Raw genomic sequence first — 21,236 nt, forward strand, 5'->3', positions numbered from 1 at the left:
CTGGCAATACTTAATTTCGACATTTAGTATGTCTTAATAAATGACTGATTTACAGCGTAAATTTTGCATAGCAACACTTTATTAAGCAAAGATATATAATTTTACAGTGTCTAAGTAAATTATTATTGAATATAAAAAATATTGAAAACATAAGTCCCCCTCTAAATGTTGAAAACATAATTCCTTCGACAAATTAGATGGAACACCGAGTTTTCCCTTGTTTTTTGTGTTTACTCTCATACAGTGTGTCCACGGATGGGGTGCCCAAGGGGAAAAACTTTTTTATTTTCAATTTTAGCGAAAAATGTCATTCTTGATAAAAAGTTTTGTTTGTTCTAAAACCCCATAAAACGTAATAAAATTCAGTTTTTCAAAACCTGCTTAATTTTGTAGTAAATTTTTGCACTAAGTTAGAAATCGTAACAATAATCTAGTGTAGCTTAGTAAATGTCAACTCCGACAAATAATTTGAGAATTATCATTATTTTTCGACAAGACAATGTTAAGCATCCAACAATAAATTCTTTGTTTAACGCTTTGTTTTTTCATTGTTGAAAAAAATGACAATTCGCAAATTATTTATCTAGACAAGGCGAAAACGGCGGGTTCGTTAGAAAAAATATTCCCATGAGACTTTCTTGCATAATCACAGTCGTGAGACATCTCAGAATAAGGTTCAAGAAGTCGCCCACGCGAAAAGTGGTACAAATTTTTTTAACGATTTTTTTTAATCAAATTGTAAAAATCAATGTTTTCGGCCCGGACAATTTTTTTTTAGATATTTCGGACCATTCGGGACAAAAAAGTTTTCTTGTAATTTTTCTCTAAAGTTGATCGTGTTTGAGTTATAAGCAATTTAAAATTTGAAAAACGCGAAAATGGCCATTTTTAAGACTTAATAACTCAGCTAAAAATTCTTATTATGAAAGTCAGAAAGTGACTAAATCAAACTTAAAGCCCCCCCCCCTCTACATCCTGAAGAAATTTGTGTCATTAATTTATTACTAAGCTTTTATTTTTAATTATTAATAATGTGCGGTAACATGGTATTGACGCAGCTGTAAATGTGAGTGCGAGTGAGATTCGCCATTGGACTGCCTGACTGGCATCTCTTTCGCACTCATCATGGACGGCCGCCTAATACGTGCATGGCGCTCATTATTATTACTTAAAAATAACAGCTTAGTAATCAAATAATAAAAATTTCTTCAGGATCTTGTAAAGGGGGCTTTAAACTTTGATTTAGTCACTTTCTGACTTTCATAGTAATAACTTTTAACTGCATTATTAAGCCTTGAAAATCGCCATTTTTCGTTTTTTTCAATTTTAAAATGCTTTTACTTCGAAAACTATCCACTTTAGAGTAAAATTACAAGAGACCTCTTTTATCCAGAATGGTCCAAAAAACCTAAAAAAATTATCCGGGCCGAAAATATTGATTTTTAGCAATTTGATAAAAAAAAATTGTTAAAAAAATTTGGACCACTTTTCGCATGGGCGACTTCTTGAATCTTATTCTGGAATGTTTCACGAATGTGATTATGTAAAAAAATCTCATGGGAATATTTTCTCCAAAGAACCCGCCGTTTTCTCCCTGTCTAATCGGAGTTGACAGTTATTAAGCTACATTGTAGATTAGCAACACTAGATTATTGTTATGATTTCGAACTTAGTGCAAAAATTTATAGGGAATTACATAAAATAGGCTAAAAAATTAAGCAGGTTTTAAAAAAATTGAATTTGATTTAGTTTTATGGGGTTTTAGAACAAGCAAAACTTTTTATTAAGAATGACATTTTTCGCTAAAATTGAAAATAAAAAAGTTATTCCTCTTGGGCACCCCATCCGTGGACACACTGTATGTCCAAACTATGTTACTTGTTGGAGATGTACTTTACTGGAGAGTCCTTGGCTAACTTTTAGTTTTCAAATTTTGAATTATTTGTCATACGGTCGGTCCAAGGAATTCGTAACATTCGTCTCTAACAGAACATTTCAGTGGCGTCTATCTTTTCCGAATTTCTCAGGGTCCAAAATTCACATCCGTAGGTCAGTATTGGGAATATTAAGCAGTTGATAAACCTCATCTTTAACGCTCTTGAAATTTGACAGTCAGCCCTTCCATATTTTGGTCATTTTTGCTGTGGCAACTTTTGCTAGCTCACATCTATATTTAATCTCTCTCTGTAATAACCCTGTGTTTGTAACCAATGATCCCAGATACAAGTATGAGCTCACAACCTCAAACCGCTTAATTGTGGTTATGTGTGGATGATTGTTATGTATGTACTCTATTGTTACGGGTAAAGTTAGGTAAACGGGTAATCCTAGGATTACCCGGGTAAAGTCCGAGTATTTTACCGTATTGGTAAAATAAATGCAAATGTAAAGCTGCTGGAAATATTTGTAACTCCCAATGCCACAGCAGCTTGTCTTGTTTTAATAAATAGATTATAATTTTTATTTCTGCAGTATTTGTAGTTTTACTTTCCTTACTTTTGTAAAATGCGGGTTTTTCTTAATTTTAAGAAATCTCTCAAACACTTATGGCCTTGCCAGTATACTAGTATAACCAATTAAGTAATTAATTGGAAATTGGAAAAGACTGTAAGACTTGTACACACTTCTAAGTAGGTCAAACCGGCAAACGAGTGTATGTTCTCAAAAAAATTTGATAGTGTGTAAAAAATGTTTTATTATCAGCTAAGTACTTTCAACACATAACGTGCCATCATCAGAACTTCGTCCTCCTATAAAACCTTCATAGAAGAGCAATTGCTAAACGACACAATATTAAACATATATCCTGGGCAAAAGCCACAGATATCTGGTATAAAAACCCCTTAAATTGAATAAAATTACATCTAATTTCTTTTTTATTTTAAAAAGACAACATGGCTGAGTCAAACCATTTTGAGCCCACATGAACAGCTACTTTTAAAATAAAAAAGGAATTAGATGTAATTTTATTCAATTTAAGGGGTTGTTATACCCGATATCTGTGGCTTTTGCCCAGGATCTATGTTTATTATTGTGTCGTTTCGCAATTGCTCTTCTATGAAGGTTTTATAAGAGGACGAAGCTCTGATGATGGCACGTTATGTGTTGACAGTACTTAGCTGATAATAAAACATTTTTTACACTATCAAATTTTTTGGAGAACATACACTCGTTTGCCGGTTTGACCAATTGTATTTAACCAAATGGCAGCAAGTAGAATGTGTTTTATCCTAGTAAAGCCCGAAATTTGAACTATTTAAATTATATTTCGGACTTACTATCAGATATTGCCGATACCTCATCCTAGGATTACATGTTTACCTAACTTTACCCGTAATATATCCATTATCATGATCTTCGTCTTTGATATGTTTAATTGCAGACCAAATATTTGACTTTCGTTTTCGACCAGTCCTATAAGACCAATCAGTTCTGCTTGACTGTATCAGGGCTGTATCATCTGCGAAACATAGGTTGTTTATTTTATGAACATTTATTAAGATGCTATTAAACTATGTATATAAAACCTATACTAAAAAAGTACAAAGTGGAGTAACTTAGATAAATAATAATTTTTTATTTAAAGTTCGTTCAAATATTCAAGAAGTAACTTTTTATTTATTTTTTTTTTGATGAATTATACTTATTAAACTCACCTGATTGTTTTTTTCTTCCCTTAATCTCTGTAAACAATAAAAAAACAAATATGTTTAGTATTTGTTTATTAAGTGTAGTATTGGCCAAAATTACATGCAGAATACCTAAACAAGAACTACTGGTACCAAACCTACAAAGTGAATCCAACAGCAGAAATATATAAAGTGCAGCTATCTACTGAATCTAACAAAAATTTTTTACGAATTTTAGAAATATGCTTTTTAAGAAATGGAAAAGTTTTTTATCTATGTCGTTATCATCTCAAATTATCTTAATCAAAAGTGATCCGTAATATATTTTATATCGCCAGAATTTTTCTTGGTATCCGTCCGTATTCAGATTGAGATCGATTTATATAAATATTCGCTCCGTGCGTGACCAGGGTGGGCGGGATACAGGGATACACGAAACTATGCCAGCGTCCGTAGCGGCGAAATATTTGTCATGTCAGTGTCATTATGTTCGTTCGCGGATCCTGTCGGTGACTTTTAGTGCACCACAACGTATGCACACTTTAATTCCATATTATATTTATTCAATGGATTATCGTTTATTGATAAATATACCAGTATATTAATAATTAATTAATAGTAAAAACACATTGTATATTTATCTATCAACGGTATTATTTATATTATTTTAAAGTGCACATGCTCCACTTGTCATGGACTAGTCCCTGATTGTCTCCGCGATCACACTTATTGTTTTTATCAAAAATGGTAAATAAAAATTACATATTAACGTCAAATATTTCACATATGTATCATAATATATTTAACGTTAATTTGTGGTGTCCAAAAATGTCACGCGACTAAGTTAGGTGTCGCGTCAGTCATGCACGGAGCGAATAGGCATAAGATACATACAGTCGGAAAAATGAAAGAATACCCATAAACGAACATATAAAACACGCTGTATTTTCCTATCACCGTGTCACACAAAAAATTGGCCTGTGCAAGTACATGTAATAATTATTATTACATGTACTTGCGCTGCGCAATTTTCTTTGTGATACGGTGACAGGAAAATACAGCGTGTTTTATATGTTCGTTCATGGGTATTCTTTCATTTTTCCGACTGTACCTAAAGTCTAATCTTACATTTATGTGTAATAAATGATTCAATAAAATTGTGTTTTGACTAGGAAAGTTTTGGGGTAGTTCTGATTTCTTTCATTATATACGGATTTTGGGCTACTGAATCCGAATATGAGGCTTGCGGACAAAATTCCTTGCCGGAACATTGAAAAAATCGCGAAAAAGCGAAAAATTTCAGCTTTTTTCCGCTTTTTTGCTCAAATCTCGAAAACTATTAACTTTTAGTAAATGGTCTGTTAACAGAAATTAAAGTACTTAAAATTATCTACAAATATCACTTATTTATTTTTTTTTAGACGAACCGTTCGGTCTAAAGTACAAGTTGAAAATTGCCAATTTTTAACGGTCTCGGCAAAACTCACTTTTTACATTCCAAAACTTTATTTTTTATTAGAATGCTGTCATTTGATAAATTTCTCCTAGTTTTCTGTACAAATAATAAATGTTAGTCCATAGGTATGGTATGTCTCTTGTGACAGCTTCCATGAGTTCATTCCGTCCTAAGAGGCCGGGAATGTCTCTGCTTTTCCCTTAGAGCCACAGAAGATCAGGCACAGATGGAGTCACAGTTTCAGTTGGTGTGAACATTTCCTTCGGATATATTATCTTGATTTCTGACAAACCTTGAGGTTTTGTCCTTTTAAAATGAATTAGTTGAACTCTCTGACTCCCTGCTCCCTGACTTCCATTAATCTCAAACGCGGGTTTCTGTTGCAAGGGCGGATCCAGGACTGATTTTCGGGAGGGGCCATGAACTTTTTTGAGAGGGGTACCGGAGGTACCCCTTCGTCCGATATCTTCGTCCAGGAGCAGAAGGCCATCATCACGATGGTCTCATAGAGGAATATTTTTGTCGACCTAAGAACATTATAGACCCTACTATTGGTCGTAGTCTTTCAATTTTATTGTATCTGTTTAGACCTCTGAGAGTCTATCTGCTTAATGACTGACTTTTGAGGGTTGTAATAACTTTGTAGAAACTCCAGCTCAACCTGAACGCACTCATTGTGGTATGATGTTTTTTCATGGGTTTGTGTGGCTCCGTCTTTGCTCATGAGTTTGGCGAAAGATGTTACAGTTTCGTGACAAGGCTTTGGGCTGTTATCTCTTTATTGTGACCATAATATTTTTCATTGGAAAAATAACACGCAATACTTGTAAAACCTTTGTTCTAAGTGCTAGTGACCCAAGTAACGCTTCATTTCTTTATTATTCTTGGTGTGTATAGAATATGGAAATTGATACGATTTTGGCTGTCAAGGTTATTCTAACAATTGTCACTTTGTAAAATTATCAAGATTTTGATTTATAAAACATCCTATGTCATTCTTTAGGCTTCCGTTACTTCCTCTGTTTAATTCTAATCCAGAAAACATATTTATAGTCGGTTCACTAAACTCAGATACAACTGGCTAGTGATTTTAGTAAGTAATTTTGCCAATTTGGTAAAACTGAAAAAAAAATAGTTAATAGTTACTAAATAGTTATAGAATTTAAAAACGGCCCCCACCCTCGATCCGCCCTTGTTCTGTTGTATCCGAGGAACGGATTGCTTAGGAGCTACTGCATGTTTGGATGCAATACAAGAAATGTCACATATGACGTGAAAAGTGTGGTATTCGTCGTGTATGTACGTTAAAATCAGCGTTATCGTACACCTGCTGTGTAAAGCACGGCAGGTCAATTTTCTGCGGATCGCCTGCGAATACTGACACTTCCAGGCGAACAGCTTCTGTAGAATGAACAAAACCCCAAAGAGGAAACTACATCAACTTATTCTCTTGAGCCGTACTTTTTGTAGAGAAAACGGCCAACCCCGCAAGAAATTGTGAGACCAACTATCTGGGCCTTACTGCCGCTACAAGACTTTGAGCAAGCGCGTTGCTTATCTGGAAGTGTCAGCAATCGCAGGCGATCCGCAGAAAATTGACCAGCCGTACTTTACACAACAGGTGTACGAAAACGCTGATTTTTTAACCCTTTCTATGCCAGACCGTAATTTGCATGTTGGTTTCTCAATCCCAAAGGTTCTTTATGCTTAGAGTTCCATTGCCTTATATGTATGTATATAGGTCGCATATAAATAAACAAATAAATGACCAAAACATGTTTCTAATGAGTTTTTTTTTAACCAACTTAAACCTTTTCTTTTCAAAAGTACTCATCAGAGAGCAAAACCGACTTGAAAAAATGTAACTAACTTAAAAAAAATAATGTAATGTAAATTAACATTAAAAGTTTTCTTTTGTGTGGCACTCCTCAAAACATGACACTACGCAAAGGCCGACTCCTCATCTTGCACACATGTATCTCGATTCGCTTCTTTTTTTTTTCTGGTCTTTTCTGTGGCTTCAAACGCTTCACCTTCTAGCAGCTACCTATATATGCGTTGCCACTAGTGCTACAATATAGCATATATCTAAAATATGTGAACAAATTTATACGGCAATGGGTCCGCATGACCTGTCTTAGGTGCCAACATTTTGAGGCTTTGGGAACAATAATCTAACATTTTCGGACATATTTCTACGGCATTGGGATACCAATGAGTCTAAAATTTTTATAAGCAACGCATATTTTAGGCTTTGGTAAATTGAGACCATAACACCTTGAACGTATATACAGTGCGTCCATAAAGTAACGCATAAATTCATTATTTCGTAAACCGACGACTTTAAAGAAAAATCCCGAAACAGGTCAATTTTTATTTTTAATTTCCGATTTTTTGGCATATACATCATACTAGTGACGTCATCCATCTGGGCGTGATGACGTAATAGTTGATTATTTTAAATGAGAATAGAGGTCATGTGATAGCTCATTTGAAAGAGTATTCAATTCTCTATTCCCTAATATAAACATTAACATAATTATTTATACAAGGTGTTCAAAAAACATTTTTTTTATTAAAATAATTGAAACAAAAAGAAGAATGTATGTAATTTATCTAATTCAAAATACGTTTTAACGTTGTCAGAAAACAGAAAAAAATGTTTATTTGACAAATAAATATTGTTTTTCGCTTAAATTCAATGTTAAAGCTGCCACCCACCTTCCTCTTGCCAGTTTGAACATTTCGTTCAAGCGAAAATCAATGTTTATTTGTCAAATAATTTTTTTTCTGTTTACTGACAGTAGGAAAACGCATTTTAAATTAAATAAATTACATACATTCTTCTTTTTGTCTCAATTATTTTAATTTAAAAAATATTTTTTTGAACACCCTGTATAAATAATTATGTTAATGTTTACATTAGTGAATAGAGAATTGAATACCCTTTCAAATGAGCTATCACATGACCCCTATTCTCATTTAAAAAAATCATCGATTACGTCATCACGCCCAGATGGATTACGTCAGTACTATGATATATATGCCAAAAAATCAAAAATTAAAAATAAAAATCGACCTGTTTTGGGATTTTTCTTTAAAGTCGCCAGTTTACGAAATAATGAATTTATGCGTTACTTTATGGACGCACTGTATACGGCGCGCGACGGCTGGGAACACAGACCCACTTTTTAAAAATCATATAATATACGCAGCGTTGGGACAGAAAGGGTTAACGTACATACAATCGACGAATACCACACTTTTTACGTCATGGGTGGCATTTCTTGTATTGCACCAAAACATGCAATAGCTCCTAACCAATCCATTCCTCGGCTAAAAACTAAACCCGCACCTGAGGTTTATGGAAGTCAGAGAGTTGTTCAACTAATACATTTTGAAAGGACAAAACCTCAAGGTTTATCAGAAATCAAAATCCGAAGGGAATGTTCACACCAACTGAAACTGTGACTCATCTGTGCCTGATCATATGTGGCTCTAAGGGAAAAGCAGAGACATTCTCGGTATTTTAGGATGGAATGGATTCATGGAAGCTGTGAGAAGAGACATACCATATTCATATTATGAACTAACATTTATTATTTGTACAGAAAACTAGAAGAAATTTATCAAGCATTCTAATAAAAACTAAAGCTTTGGAATTAGGGAAGTGCAATTAGAACGAAAACATGCATTGTTTCGGTAAAATTCAAACAAGCTTATATTTTTTTTAAAACTTTTTTTGTAAGTTTATATACATGTTAAAGTAATAAGTTCTACTCGCAGATTTGGCCGCTAATTGTTTATTAATTGTTTAAACAATAACAATTGTTTTGTATAAATAATTTTAAAAATATCGTTAAATTCATCATTTTGCTTTGATCAAATATGTTTCTATTTTGTTTTTGATTATGCTAAATCCGAATATGGCATTGCCATTTGAAAATTCTTATACAGAAGCTCTTATACAGTATGTCTGCGTAGCTAGGAACCACATGGAAAACTTTTTTATTATCAATTTTACGAAAAAAAGTTATTCTTCTAAAATGCTATGGATAGTCAAAACTCTAAAATTCAACCATCAGATATCAAATTTTCATCAGATATCAGATATCAATTTTATACGAGCTATGTCAAAAATATGAATTTCGTTAAAGAGTAAAGTACCTTTATATTCCAGAATATCAAAAAATGCTATTATAGTCGGTTCGCTAAACTCAGACGCAACTGGCTAGATATTTTAGTCGATAATTTTTTTGTTTTTTGCCAATTTTGCAAAAATTTGCAAAATTACTAACTATTTAGTAATTATTAACTATTTAGTAATTATTTTTTGCCAATTTTACTAAAATTGGCAAAATTACCGACTAAAATATCTAGAAAGTTGCGTCTGAGTTTAGCGAACAGACTATATGAAAAGTTGTTTGAAATTAAAAACTATGTTTAAATAAATACAATTACATCATTTTAATCGAAAAAAAAAAAATTTCAAATTTTTCTCAAATTACGGATAGTCATCATCATTTTATTACAATTATAATAATTATTTTATTATCACTTTTACGAAAAAAAGTTATTCTTCATAAAATGCTCTCCCTGGTCTAGAATCTAAGATACAACCATCAGATATCAAACTTTTTTAATTTTATACGAGGTATGTAAAAAATATGAATTTTTCTTAAGAGGTAAGTAAGTACCTTTATTATTTACAATATTTTAATTAGAAGGATGTAATTGAACACTAAAACAAATTTTTTAATTCCAAACAACTTTTTTTAATAACAATTTTCGATATTGTGAAATGTAACGGTACTTTACTCTTTAGTGAAATTCATATTTTTTTACATACCTCGTATAAAATTAATTAAATTTGATAGTTGATGATTGCATCTTAGATTATATACGATGTAGAGTATTTTATAAGGAATAACTTTTTTTCGTAAAACTGAAAATAACAAAGTTAACATTAGGTTCCAAGTTACGCAGACATACTGTACAAGAGCCAAAAAAAATTTTTTTGCTGAACATTTATTATTGTTGAAGCTTATTGTTAAATGTATTTTAGGTAAGTTTTGCAGAAAAAAGTTATGATCACTTTGTATAAACATTTTTTTAGATGGTAATTTTCAGTTTTTGTATTACATTTTTGTTATCTTTCTTAATTTTCTCAAAAAGGTATAGTCTACTTCATTTCTAAAGTAAAATAATTTAGTGTATTTTAAAGATCACATCCTAAGCTTTAAAAAAGCACTTTTAGAACTGTAATAGATTTATTCAAACTTGAGTAATACCGTCTTAAAGTGGTGGTAATTCTGTAAAACTACGAAGATTTCAAAAATTACATTTTTTGAGACGTCATATCATTTGAATTAAATTTTTGAGAGTTTTTTTGAATGAAACATCATGCTTGAAAGGTTAGTTGTGCAAAATTGAGGGTTTTATAAGAAAAATTGTATTAGTTATACATTTTTAAACAAAATTCATGTAAGGCTCATTTTCCGCCCCCACCGTACTTATGCCCATACATTTTATTTCTTTTTATTATAACCATAAGATAGCTTAATTATTCTTCTTTCATGTTCAATTTGTAAAATTTCATTTGATCCATTACTTAAAAAATTACATTAAAATTACTCAACTGTGCACTTTGCCGTACGCCAGTTTACAGTGCGCCAATGTTTGTGAGAAGGGTGACTTTAGCGTTATAAATAAAAAATTATAGAAGATACAGATTTAATTTTAGAAAATTCTTTATATAAGGTTTTTTTTGTAAAATTTCCTGAATTTTTCAATGGTTAAGTCAGTTTTTTTCTAAAATTTATATTTTCGGAGTTATTTAAAAAAAACATCTAATTTCGCATTTCATTTGTTTAATAAAAAATGAAGCACCCACTTCTCGAGTAGAACTTTTTGATATGCTGTTTATTAAACATTTCTTAATGAAATTACAAAAAGTTCTATCTTGTTTGATTTTTTACGAAGTAAAAATCTATATGCACTCCCCTAAATGTAAAAAGTGGGTTTAGCCGAGACCGTTAAAAATTGGCAATTTTCAACTTTAGACCGAACGGTTCGTCTGAAAAGAAAAAGTAAATAGTGATATTTGTAGATAATTTTAAGTACTTTAATTTCTGTTAACAGACCATTTACTAAAAGTTAATAGTTTTCGAGATTTCAGCAAAAAAGAGGAAAAAAGCTGAAATTTTTCGATTTTTTCAATGTTCCGGCAAGAAATTTTATCCGCAAACCCCATATTCGGATTCAGCAGCCCAAAATCCATATATAATGAAAGAAATCAGAACTACCCCAAAACTTTCCCACTAGGGAGCTCGTAGAGTACAAATTGACTGAATCAAAATACGATTAGTTAATAAAATCCTGTATTTGTCCCTAAAATTTCTTATTCAACATTAGTAAGATTTGACAGACGAAGTGAAGGAAACAGAATAGTGCAGTTAGTGAGAGTATTTTTCTCCGAATTCCATCCTACTACATCAATTTACTTGATATTTTCACTGTAAGTAGGAAATAGCTCAAGAAATAAAGTCTAGGTACCCTATATCCTATGGCGCTTTTATCTTGGAGGTGGTTCTTACACCTTCTCGGGGGTCGAAAATTTTTTGGTAAAAATAACCACGATAATTGCTGGAGAACCAAGCAAAAACTATTCTATATTTTTTTTTGAAAACTCAATATTTTTTGAGTTTTTCGTGGTTAAAAATTTGCAATTTTTATTGAAAAATGACACCTTTTCAAACGGTTTATAAGAGATACGAAAAAAGGGTACAGTACGAAAATGTAGGGTTTTTTTAGATAACAATTTTGTTTTTTCTTTCATTACTGTATCTCGTATACTTCGCATTTTATCTTAAAATAAATTAGTCATCAATTTTTTTGCAATATGAGGAATGTCCTCAGCTGCCTTAGATGGAATGTAATCGACATTTTTAACAGTGCTCGTTTTAAAGGTCTTTTCAAGCACTACAAAAATATTGGTAGCATTATACCATATACATTAAAAACAACCATCTCTGTTACTTTGTTGAACACACCGATTTGAACATACACAAAAAAATCGTTTTTCATTTACCATATCTCTTTTTGTATTACAACTAGAAGATTTTTGAAGAAACGAATCTCTTTGAATTTTAGTTAGCTACATAAATGTTTATATGGTTTTTTTCGTTAGATGCATAATTTTTACGGTATTCGGAAAAAACCCTGCGAAAAGGTGACATCTTTTAATGAAAATGGCAAATTTTCAACCACGAATAATTCAGAAAGTATTTGAGTTTTCAACAAATATATACAAAACAGTTTTCGCTTAGAATTTGGGTCTCTAGCCGCTTCCGTCGTTATTTTGACCAAACAATTTTTCACTCCAAGATAAAGGCGCATATCGGCATAGGTTAGACTTTGAATTGGAAGATAAGTAGACCCTATTCCCAAAATTCCATTAAAATCCATACAGTAGCATAGAATTCGGAGATAATATCCTGTTTTTGCTCTCATTGACTGGCGTATAAAAAAATTATGGGGCAGTGTAATTAAACATCCGATAATTGCCTCCAAAAATCTCTAAAACAATTGAATAATTTTTGACCACCCGTATCGATTTAATTAGATATAGCTTTATTTACTGAATTAATTACAATATAACATACAAAATTAGGTAACAACAAATTGACTAATATATCTACATGTTACAATATAACTAAACTCTTTTTCTTACATAATACTATAGAATTGGGTTAAATAAGTAGTGACAAAAGCAAAGTAAAATAAAAAGATCACCATAAGCCCCACTAAGCGAAGTAAGTAACTGATTGTGTATTAGTAAGAGCAACAATGAAATGATAAATAATTATGAATATACTTATAAAATAAATAATGCTAAATTATTCCTGAATTAAAAATACTACTGATAAGCTTTTCATTATGAAAATGTAAAATATTTTGTAAAATGAAAAATGTAAAATTTTTGATACTGTTGGCTTGCTCTTTAAAGAGAGCAAATTAATATGGATACATACTGCCAGGCATAAGATACATACTGCCAGGAATAAAATAATTAAATTATGCTCATTTTCATAATTGATTTTTTCGTGGACGGATTAACGGATTCCGTTATTTTTTTATTATTTTAGATTTTTCTTTAGTATTTACACAGTTGTGTAAAGGTTTACATAAACTTCTTTTTTGTAGTTATACCGGGTGGAAGAAAAGTAATGTATTTCTTATGTTAAGTTTGAGACACCCTGTAGGGGGGACGAGGTACAAATCTGAGTATACATATGAGCAATCGTATTGTAATCTTATGTTTTGTGAACATTTTGTTTTTTGAATGTCCCTAATATCTTTAGAAACAAAGACACTAGAGGTGGTTTTATTCTTTAGCATGTGTTTCAACTGAAACAAAACTAAATTAACAATAAAAAATAACAGTTAACAAAACTTTAAAAACAGAAAGGCACATAAAGTAAACAAGTTCTTATCGACACCAAGAATAGTTATTTGTCGACCAGGCAAGCGGTATGCACAGCGCAACATAAGAGAAACAAGATTGTTTAATGGAGGTTCTGTGATGGTTTGGGGTGAAATTTCCTTGAGAGTAAGTATGGATTTGGTCTCTACGGAGAGTCTCTTTAAATAGCAAGAGGTACATTACACATATTTCTTTTCTTTTAATGTCCAATCTCCGAGATGCAGATTCTAGACTTCAAAATATTAAGATTTAACCAAAATGACTTAAATAAAAAATGGCTCCTTACTGAGTTACTTCTTCTTCTTCTTCTTATGCAATCCACTAATGGATGTTCGCGATCACGTTTGACCATTTTTCTCTATCCCTTGCAGAATGATGTATTAAGTCTCCTATGTTTATTAGCCCTGTCCGTTGTTTGACATTACGGAGCCATGACATTTTCTTCCTGCCCACTTCCCTTCTTCCTTCGATCTTTCCTTCAATTAAGGTTTGCAGAAACTGGTATCTTTCGTTTCTAATTAGGTGCCCCAGGTATGCCGTTTTTCTCTGTTTAATTGTGCATAATTAGTAGTTGTCGTTATGTACCAATTCTTCTCAGGATTTCTTCATTTGTTATTTGTGCGGTCCAGGGAAATTTAAGGATTCGTCGATAAATCCACATCTCAAATTGAGTACAGGATGTTATCACACACACTGTGACTTCGTATGAGTTTTATTTAAAAATTTAAAAAATTATTTTTGGTCAGTATTTTCCAAATATTCGACGTATCCTTTTCATACTCGGCAGAAAGGGTAGGTACTATACACCCTATGAAATTATGTTAAAGAAACGTTTCTGGCTATTACTAAAGGCGTACGACAGGGGACAGTGAATGGTTGACCCTTCCCAAATTCTACGCCACTGACGGAATTGCCATTTTAGAGCAATTTCTCGATTCTCCCATACTCTCTATGTATATAAAATACTCTTCACTTGTGATGATAGTCATTAGTTTTCGAGATATTTGATGGCATGTAACTAAAACGCACTAAACATGTAACATTTTGATTAATCTATTGCTCCGCTTAATTTTTAATTTCAATTATCTCGAAAGCTAATGATTTTATTGTTAAGAATGAATAATGTGCTCTTCAGTATTAACGATAAAATCATTAGTTTTCGAGATATTTGAAGTTGAAAATTAAGAGGCATAATACATTAATCAAAATTTAATATTATATATAATATAATATATATATCAAAATATATTATTTACATAAAGAGTATTGGAGAATCGAAAAATTGTGCTAAAATGGGAATTTCGCCAGTGGCTTAGAATTTGAGATGGGTCAACTATTCACTGTCCCCTGTTATACGCCTCTAGTAATAGCCAGAGACGTTTATTTAATACAATTTCATAGGGTGTATAGTACCTACACTTTCTGCGAAGTATGAAAAGGATACGTCGAATAGTTTTAAAATACTGAGCAAAGATAATTGTTAAATAAAACACCCTGTAACTCAGTAAGGAGCCACATTTTATTTAAGTGATTTTGGTTAAATCTTAATATTTTGAGGTCTAGAATCTACAACTCAGAGATTGAACATTCTCAATGAAACACCCTGTATAGGAAATCATTTCGTCTTAGTGGTATAAGACATGGCCTCCGCACGTATCGCATGTCGTCAGTTATAACATATTATATTAAAGAGTAAAACCGTCTAGTTTCTTTATTATTAAAGATATCAGAGAAATTTAAAAAATAAAATGATCACAAAATATAAGAATAGATACAACATAAATTCGATGTACCCACCTTTGTACCTTTTCCTTCCTACAGGGTGTCTCAAACTTTTGTTTCGGTTGAAACACATGCTAAGCTACAAAACCGTCTATTTTCTTTGTTTCTGAAGATATCAGGGACATTTAAAAACAAAATGTTCACAAAACAAGACTCCAACACGATTCCGATGTATACTCACATTTATAACTCGTCCTCCCTAAAGGGTGTCTCAAACTTAACATAAGAAAAACATTTTTTTCCACCCAGTATAAGTGCAAAAGAGTAAACCTTTGCACAAGTTTGCACAAGTTTTTATAAACCTTTGCACAACTGTATGAATACTAAAAAAAGTCTAAAATAATAAAAAAAATTAGCGGCATCCGTTAATCTGTTCATGAAAAAATCAAATATGAAAATGAGCATAATTTTCTATAAGTATCCCTAAGTAATGCCTCGCAGTTTATCTTTTTGGGCACCTGTTTAACAATATGTCTTAATAAAAAATAATAGGAGTAAAAAACATTGTTGCATATGTGATGTAAAGTGATGTATTAATAATAATGACAAGACATTGACTAGTTACAATACTGATTTATCATAATATACTGCCAGTTAATACTAAATTAAACATTTTTATTGGTTTAGATTTTTATCCTTTCACAGAAATATTTCTTATTAGTTCAACACAAAGTTAACTTAATAATTCTGGTAGTTGGATGAAAGGACGAACATGAGTCGAATAAAATGAATCTCATTTTATTTAAAAAGGCTGGGCTGAAAATATAACCAATGATGATGAGCCACAATGGACCTCTTATGCCGAGTAATCTAGAGATGAGCCACAATAGACATCCTAGGTCGAGTGAAAAACCACTTATATTGAACATAACCTAACCTAAAGTTGTGTAGGTAACTATCACCCAGAAAATGAAAATCAGCATAGAAATAATGTAAAGTAAAAATTTAGAGCAGTAGCAGGCGCAAGTGAAAAATTTATGCATTAAACAAGCAAAAATAGATAAGATAAAATGGTAAAACATAATAAAAAAAAGATCAAACCGATCCAAAAAGAGAATAATGTGAGTTGAAGAAGGTACTTATTTTTTTATTATGACCTGAATGAATCATATGTGAATGGAAAAAATAGCTAAATATGTAATGGATATAACCCATGACACAAAAGACGAAAAGACATAATGAAGAGAGAAGATATAGTTAAAGTTATTAAAGCGCAAAGACCGATATGCCTGCGACACATCGAGAGAAGAAAAAATGACGCAGTCATTAAGAAGGTCACCAGATGCCAGAAACTGAAAAGCCGAGCGATAAGAGAGAGACGGAAAGACTAGGTCGTGAGGGACATAAAAATTCTGAAAGCCAAGACACAAAACAAACTTTGCAAAAATTTTACTCATAGTACGTTTGTTACTTTTTTCATCGTCTTTTTTAATTTGTCTATTGTAAACTAATATGAAGTGCCTATTGGTTAACTATTTACATTTTAGTTTAAATGTATCTATAACTACTTAAGGTCTACTTTGGTTTCAATAGTGGATGGTGCAGATTTAACAAGGCTTGTCGGTGCTGAAATGGTTTTGTTGCGAAAGCTTTTACTCCTAGATTTACCATGCCGGATCTTTTGTGTGCCATACTCACTGCGCAATGTAACGCCTTGTCCCTCTTTTTGTTCTTTTATAAGGAAGTAGTAGTCTGCTGTCCTGCCACTGTAGTCTCTGATATTAGGGTCAGCTTCTACAAAAAGCAAAAATACATTACATATAATCATATAAACGAACAGTTCATTATGTATGGGTCATAAGGTAGTGTTAAGAAGAAATACCAAAAGGGAGTTAAAGAAAAGTTCTGTAAGAAAACGGTTTTTAACTTAGTACACTACAAACAGGGTATCTAGAATGATTGTTTAAAGGTGGAGTTCTCTCTCTCTTCAATAATACTGACCCCCCGGGAGAGTGTAGTGGACGACGTGCTATCGTGTATTGTCCGTCTCCAAACAGTCTGTCTGCGGTCATTTATTTTAACTCATGAATAGGTCTTTTGCATATTCCTGTAATTTGATCGATCCATCTTGTTGGCACTCAATCTTCTTCGTTATCTTCGGTCTTCCACCTTTCCTAGTATAATGAGTCTTTCCATGTTTTCTGTGTTTGCTCTCATAACATGTCACATTTCAGTGGTGTATCTTTCTTCTTTTCGATTGTCTCAGGGTCCAAGATTCACATCCGTAGATCAGTCTTGGGAATATTAAACATTGTTAAGGTTGACTTATTTTTTCCCTTTTTTCATTGAAATTTTCAAGATTCTTCTTGATAGAATATCAAGAAGAACCGCACTATCGGTTTTTGAAGTTATACTTTTTTAGGCGAATTCATCAAAAATTGTTAGCCCTACGCACAGATACGTTATATGTTCGCTCTGTTTGGACATTCCAATGACATGTCAAAAATTATTCAATATTGCGGCTGTGGTTAAAGAATGTGTTGTCATTTTTATTTATGGTTATGGTTGTTAAGTTGTGTATTAAAAGTTGTGAGAACAGAGACAAAAGTGGGTTTATAGTTGTACTGACTTTTTAAATAGTCTATATACACATTTTTGGACTAATATAAAAAAGAGTGTGTGTACTTTGTACGCATGTAGAAGTTATACTTCTATTATTATGATTTCAACGAAACAAATATATTTTAAACATTTTAATTGCATTTATATTTAAATATTAAACTAATTTTAATACTTAAAATAATACCAAAAATAAAAAATAATGTTAATACGTCATTTTTTACGAACTGTAGCCTCCCCGCAATTGCTTTTCCCTTGAGGAATCGTAGAAAATCTAAAATATGTCAGATTTTCTACATAAATGTTTAATTTTAATAGAAGTATAAAGTATAACTTCTTACATGCATACAAAGTACACACACATTCCTTTTTGTTCAAAAACGATAATCATTTGTTTCAAAATAACAGTTTTTAGGTTCACACACCTTAGGAGTAAAGATGTGTGAACTATAATATGTACATATTTTAATACTATTTAAATACGATTGTCTTGGTCTATGATTAATAAGATTACGTAAAGTTAAGATTACGTAAAGTAATTATTGAATCAATAGCACCAATAAAACCAAAAGCATGCTACGAACAGCCGAAATGAAGACACTAAAAGCAATAGCAGGGAAGACAAGAAGGGATAGAATACGAAACAACATCATCAGGGAACAATGTGGCGTACAAGATGTAGTAAGATGGGGTAGACAAAGACGAAGAAAATGATTCAGTCATGTAAAAAGAATGAAGGAGCATAGACTACCAAGAATTGTGCTAGAAGGAAAACCAGCTGGCAGGCGTCCACCGGGAAGACCACCGGGAAGACCACCAAAAAGATGGAGAGATAGCTGGCAGTCTACCTCTCAAGAAATACTTCAACGTCGGAATTAGCAGATCGACAGATCAACAACAGACTTACAACAAGTACAAGAAGAAGACGTAAAGTTCATAAAAACTACCTATGTATATGAGTAGATTACTTTTGCTAGGCCCAATGCGTGGCCTAAGTGTCCTCTATTTGCTTTCTCCTATTTTCGTCGTCTCTACGTGATTATATATTGTAAAATCCGGAGATATGGGATGCAGCCAGAAAGCAGTTTATTAACGAAAAGTCTTAGATTTAAAATATTGTTTATTATATTTTTATTTCAATTATTCTAATTGTTTAAAAAGTAGTAAACTTTGTATCTGGGGCTTTTCGTTGTTTTCCTCGTAATACGAGAGATGTCGCTGATTTGCGTCTCAAAAGGTGGGTTCATTGCATCGCGATGTTTTGCCTTAAAAGAGGCAGAATGTTTATATTCCCTTCAGAGTTGTGACTGCATAATCTTCACTGATGATGCATAAGGATGCTGAAATAGTTGCTATATGGAGATGGTAGTCCAACTCTGAATCGAATATGAACAAAACCTGCCTTGAACCCTTTTTAATAGATTACTTTTGTTGAAAATCTGGGCGACGGAAAAATTCTGATTATAGGGACATACAGAGATATCCTTATATACCTGCATGTTATTAAAAACTAAAGTAAAATGATTGTATTAAATACTTACTGTAAACTTCAATAAGTAGTTTAAATACATTCTTATGTCCAAACTGGGCGGATATATGCAACGGTGTGTATCCCTAAAAATAAATAAATAATTTATTAATTAAATTAAAGCAAATTAGTAGAATATAAATCAGCAGGAACATTTGAATCTTTAATATCAGTATAGCACGAAATTTTGAAACAAGCAATTGGAACTCGCAAATCCTGTTTTCACCCAACGTGACCGGAAGTAGAACCGGAAGCCGATATTTTTTGAACTCTTCGAATAACTTTGCATCGATTGATATACTATTTCACTAATTTTGAGTCAATTTTGCCAAACTTCCGGTCCTTTTTAATCCCAAACTTTTTAACCGGAAATTACATTATAGTCCTGTCGCCAGGGGGGTACAACGGCCTCCTTAATTCAGATGGAGTTACCCAAGTTTTTTTTATTTATTTTGACCCGTAGAATACGAATTTTTTGGGTAACAGTTGATCCGGATGTCGATAAGATTGTTATAGACAAAGAACTTGAGGAATTACATAACAGTGATTTCTCGCAAAACAAAACATCTTTTTGTATTTTTTGGGTCATTGTAGGCAAAAAATGCTCTGACAAGTTTTTTCGTAGGATGCATAGTTTTCGAGAAAACCGCGGTTGAACTTTCACAAAATCGAAAAATTGCAATTTTTGAACCCGAATAACTTTTGATTAAAAAATAAAGTAGCAATTCTGCTTACCGCATTTGAAAGTTTAAGTCAAATTATATCGGTTTTTATTATTTGCATTGCTAAAAATTTATTATTTTATTGGTAAACAAAGCTATAAACACCTAGTGCGTGAGTGATGTTTTCAATGATTTCTCATTTAAAATCTAACGAGTAGGTAGAGTAGCTACTAGTGCAAGCGAGGCAATGTCTACGTAGCATGCGTTAAAACACATGTATTAGGCACGGGAAACACTATGTGTTTATAGCTTTGTTCAGCAGTAAAACAATTAATTTTTAGCAATGCAAATAATCAAAACCGATATAATTTGCCTTAAACTTTCAAATGCGGTAAGCAGAATTGCTACTTTATTTTTTAATCAAAAGTTATTCGGGTTCAAAAATTGCCATTTTTCGATTTTTTGAAAGTTCAACCGCGGTTATCTCGAAAACGATGCATTCTACGAAAAAACTTGTAGGAATATTTTTTGCTTAAAATGACCCAAAAAATACAAAAATATGTTTTGTTTTGCGAGAAATCGCTGTTATGGAATTCCTCAAGTTCTTTGTCTATAACAATCTTATCGACATCCGGATCAACTGTTACCCAAAAAATTCGTATTCTACGGGTCAAAATATATAAAAAAAACTTGGGTAAGTCCATCTGAATTAAGGAGGCCGTTGTACCCCCCCTGGCGACAGGACTATTAAAACCGGAACTAAATATTCGAACTCGAATTTTCAATACGCGTCGATTGATATAATATCATACACTATTTCTGTGACTATAATGTGGTAGTTCCGGTTACCACTTTTTAACCGGAAGCGATGTAGAAACCGGAAGTATATTTGTTCTCCTCTTGCTAGGGCGCGTCGAATATATCACATATAATATTTCAGCGACTTTAAAATAGTACTTCCGGTTGCAAATCTGGAATCGGAAGTCAGACGTCAAATTTTTCACCCTTAATCCCATCTTTGGGTTATAACCTCTCATTCGACACTACATTTGTCATTTTGTCTGTTCTAATAACGAAGGAGTTGTGTTTACAGACGAACAGACAGACAGTTGTAAAATTGTTGAAAAAAAAATAC

The 21,236-nt window shown here is 32.2% G+C and overlaps 1 protein-coding gene across 1 annotated transcript in view; it reads right to left on the bottom strand.

Annotated features, from left to right (window-relative positions):
- Positions 1 to 21,236, bottom strand: part of LOC126888566 (ankyrin repeat domain-containing protein SOWAHA) — a 66,649-nt gene that overhangs the window by 13,054 nt on the left and 32,359 nt on the right. The window contains exons 2-4 of the mRNA XM_050656915.1: positions 19,453 to 19,525; positions 16,991 to 17,086; positions 3,657 to 3,683 (exon numbers count right to left, since the gene is read on the bottom strand). Of these exons, the coding sequence (XP_050512872.1) occupies positions 3,657 to 3,683; positions 16,991 to 17,086; positions 19,453 to 19,525 (196 nt within the window). The remainder of the gene's footprint in view (positions 1 to 3,656; positions 3,684 to 16,990; positions 17,087 to 19,452; positions 19,526 to 21,236) is intronic.

The sequence above is a fragment of the Diabrotica virgifera genome, chromosome 7 (assembly GCF_917563875.1).
Source record: "Diabrotica virgifera virgifera chromosome 7, PGI_DIABVI_V3a".
Classification (NCBI taxonomy): domain Eukaryota; kingdom Metazoa; phylum Arthropoda; class Insecta; order Coleoptera; family Chrysomelidae; genus Diabrotica; species Diabrotica virgifera.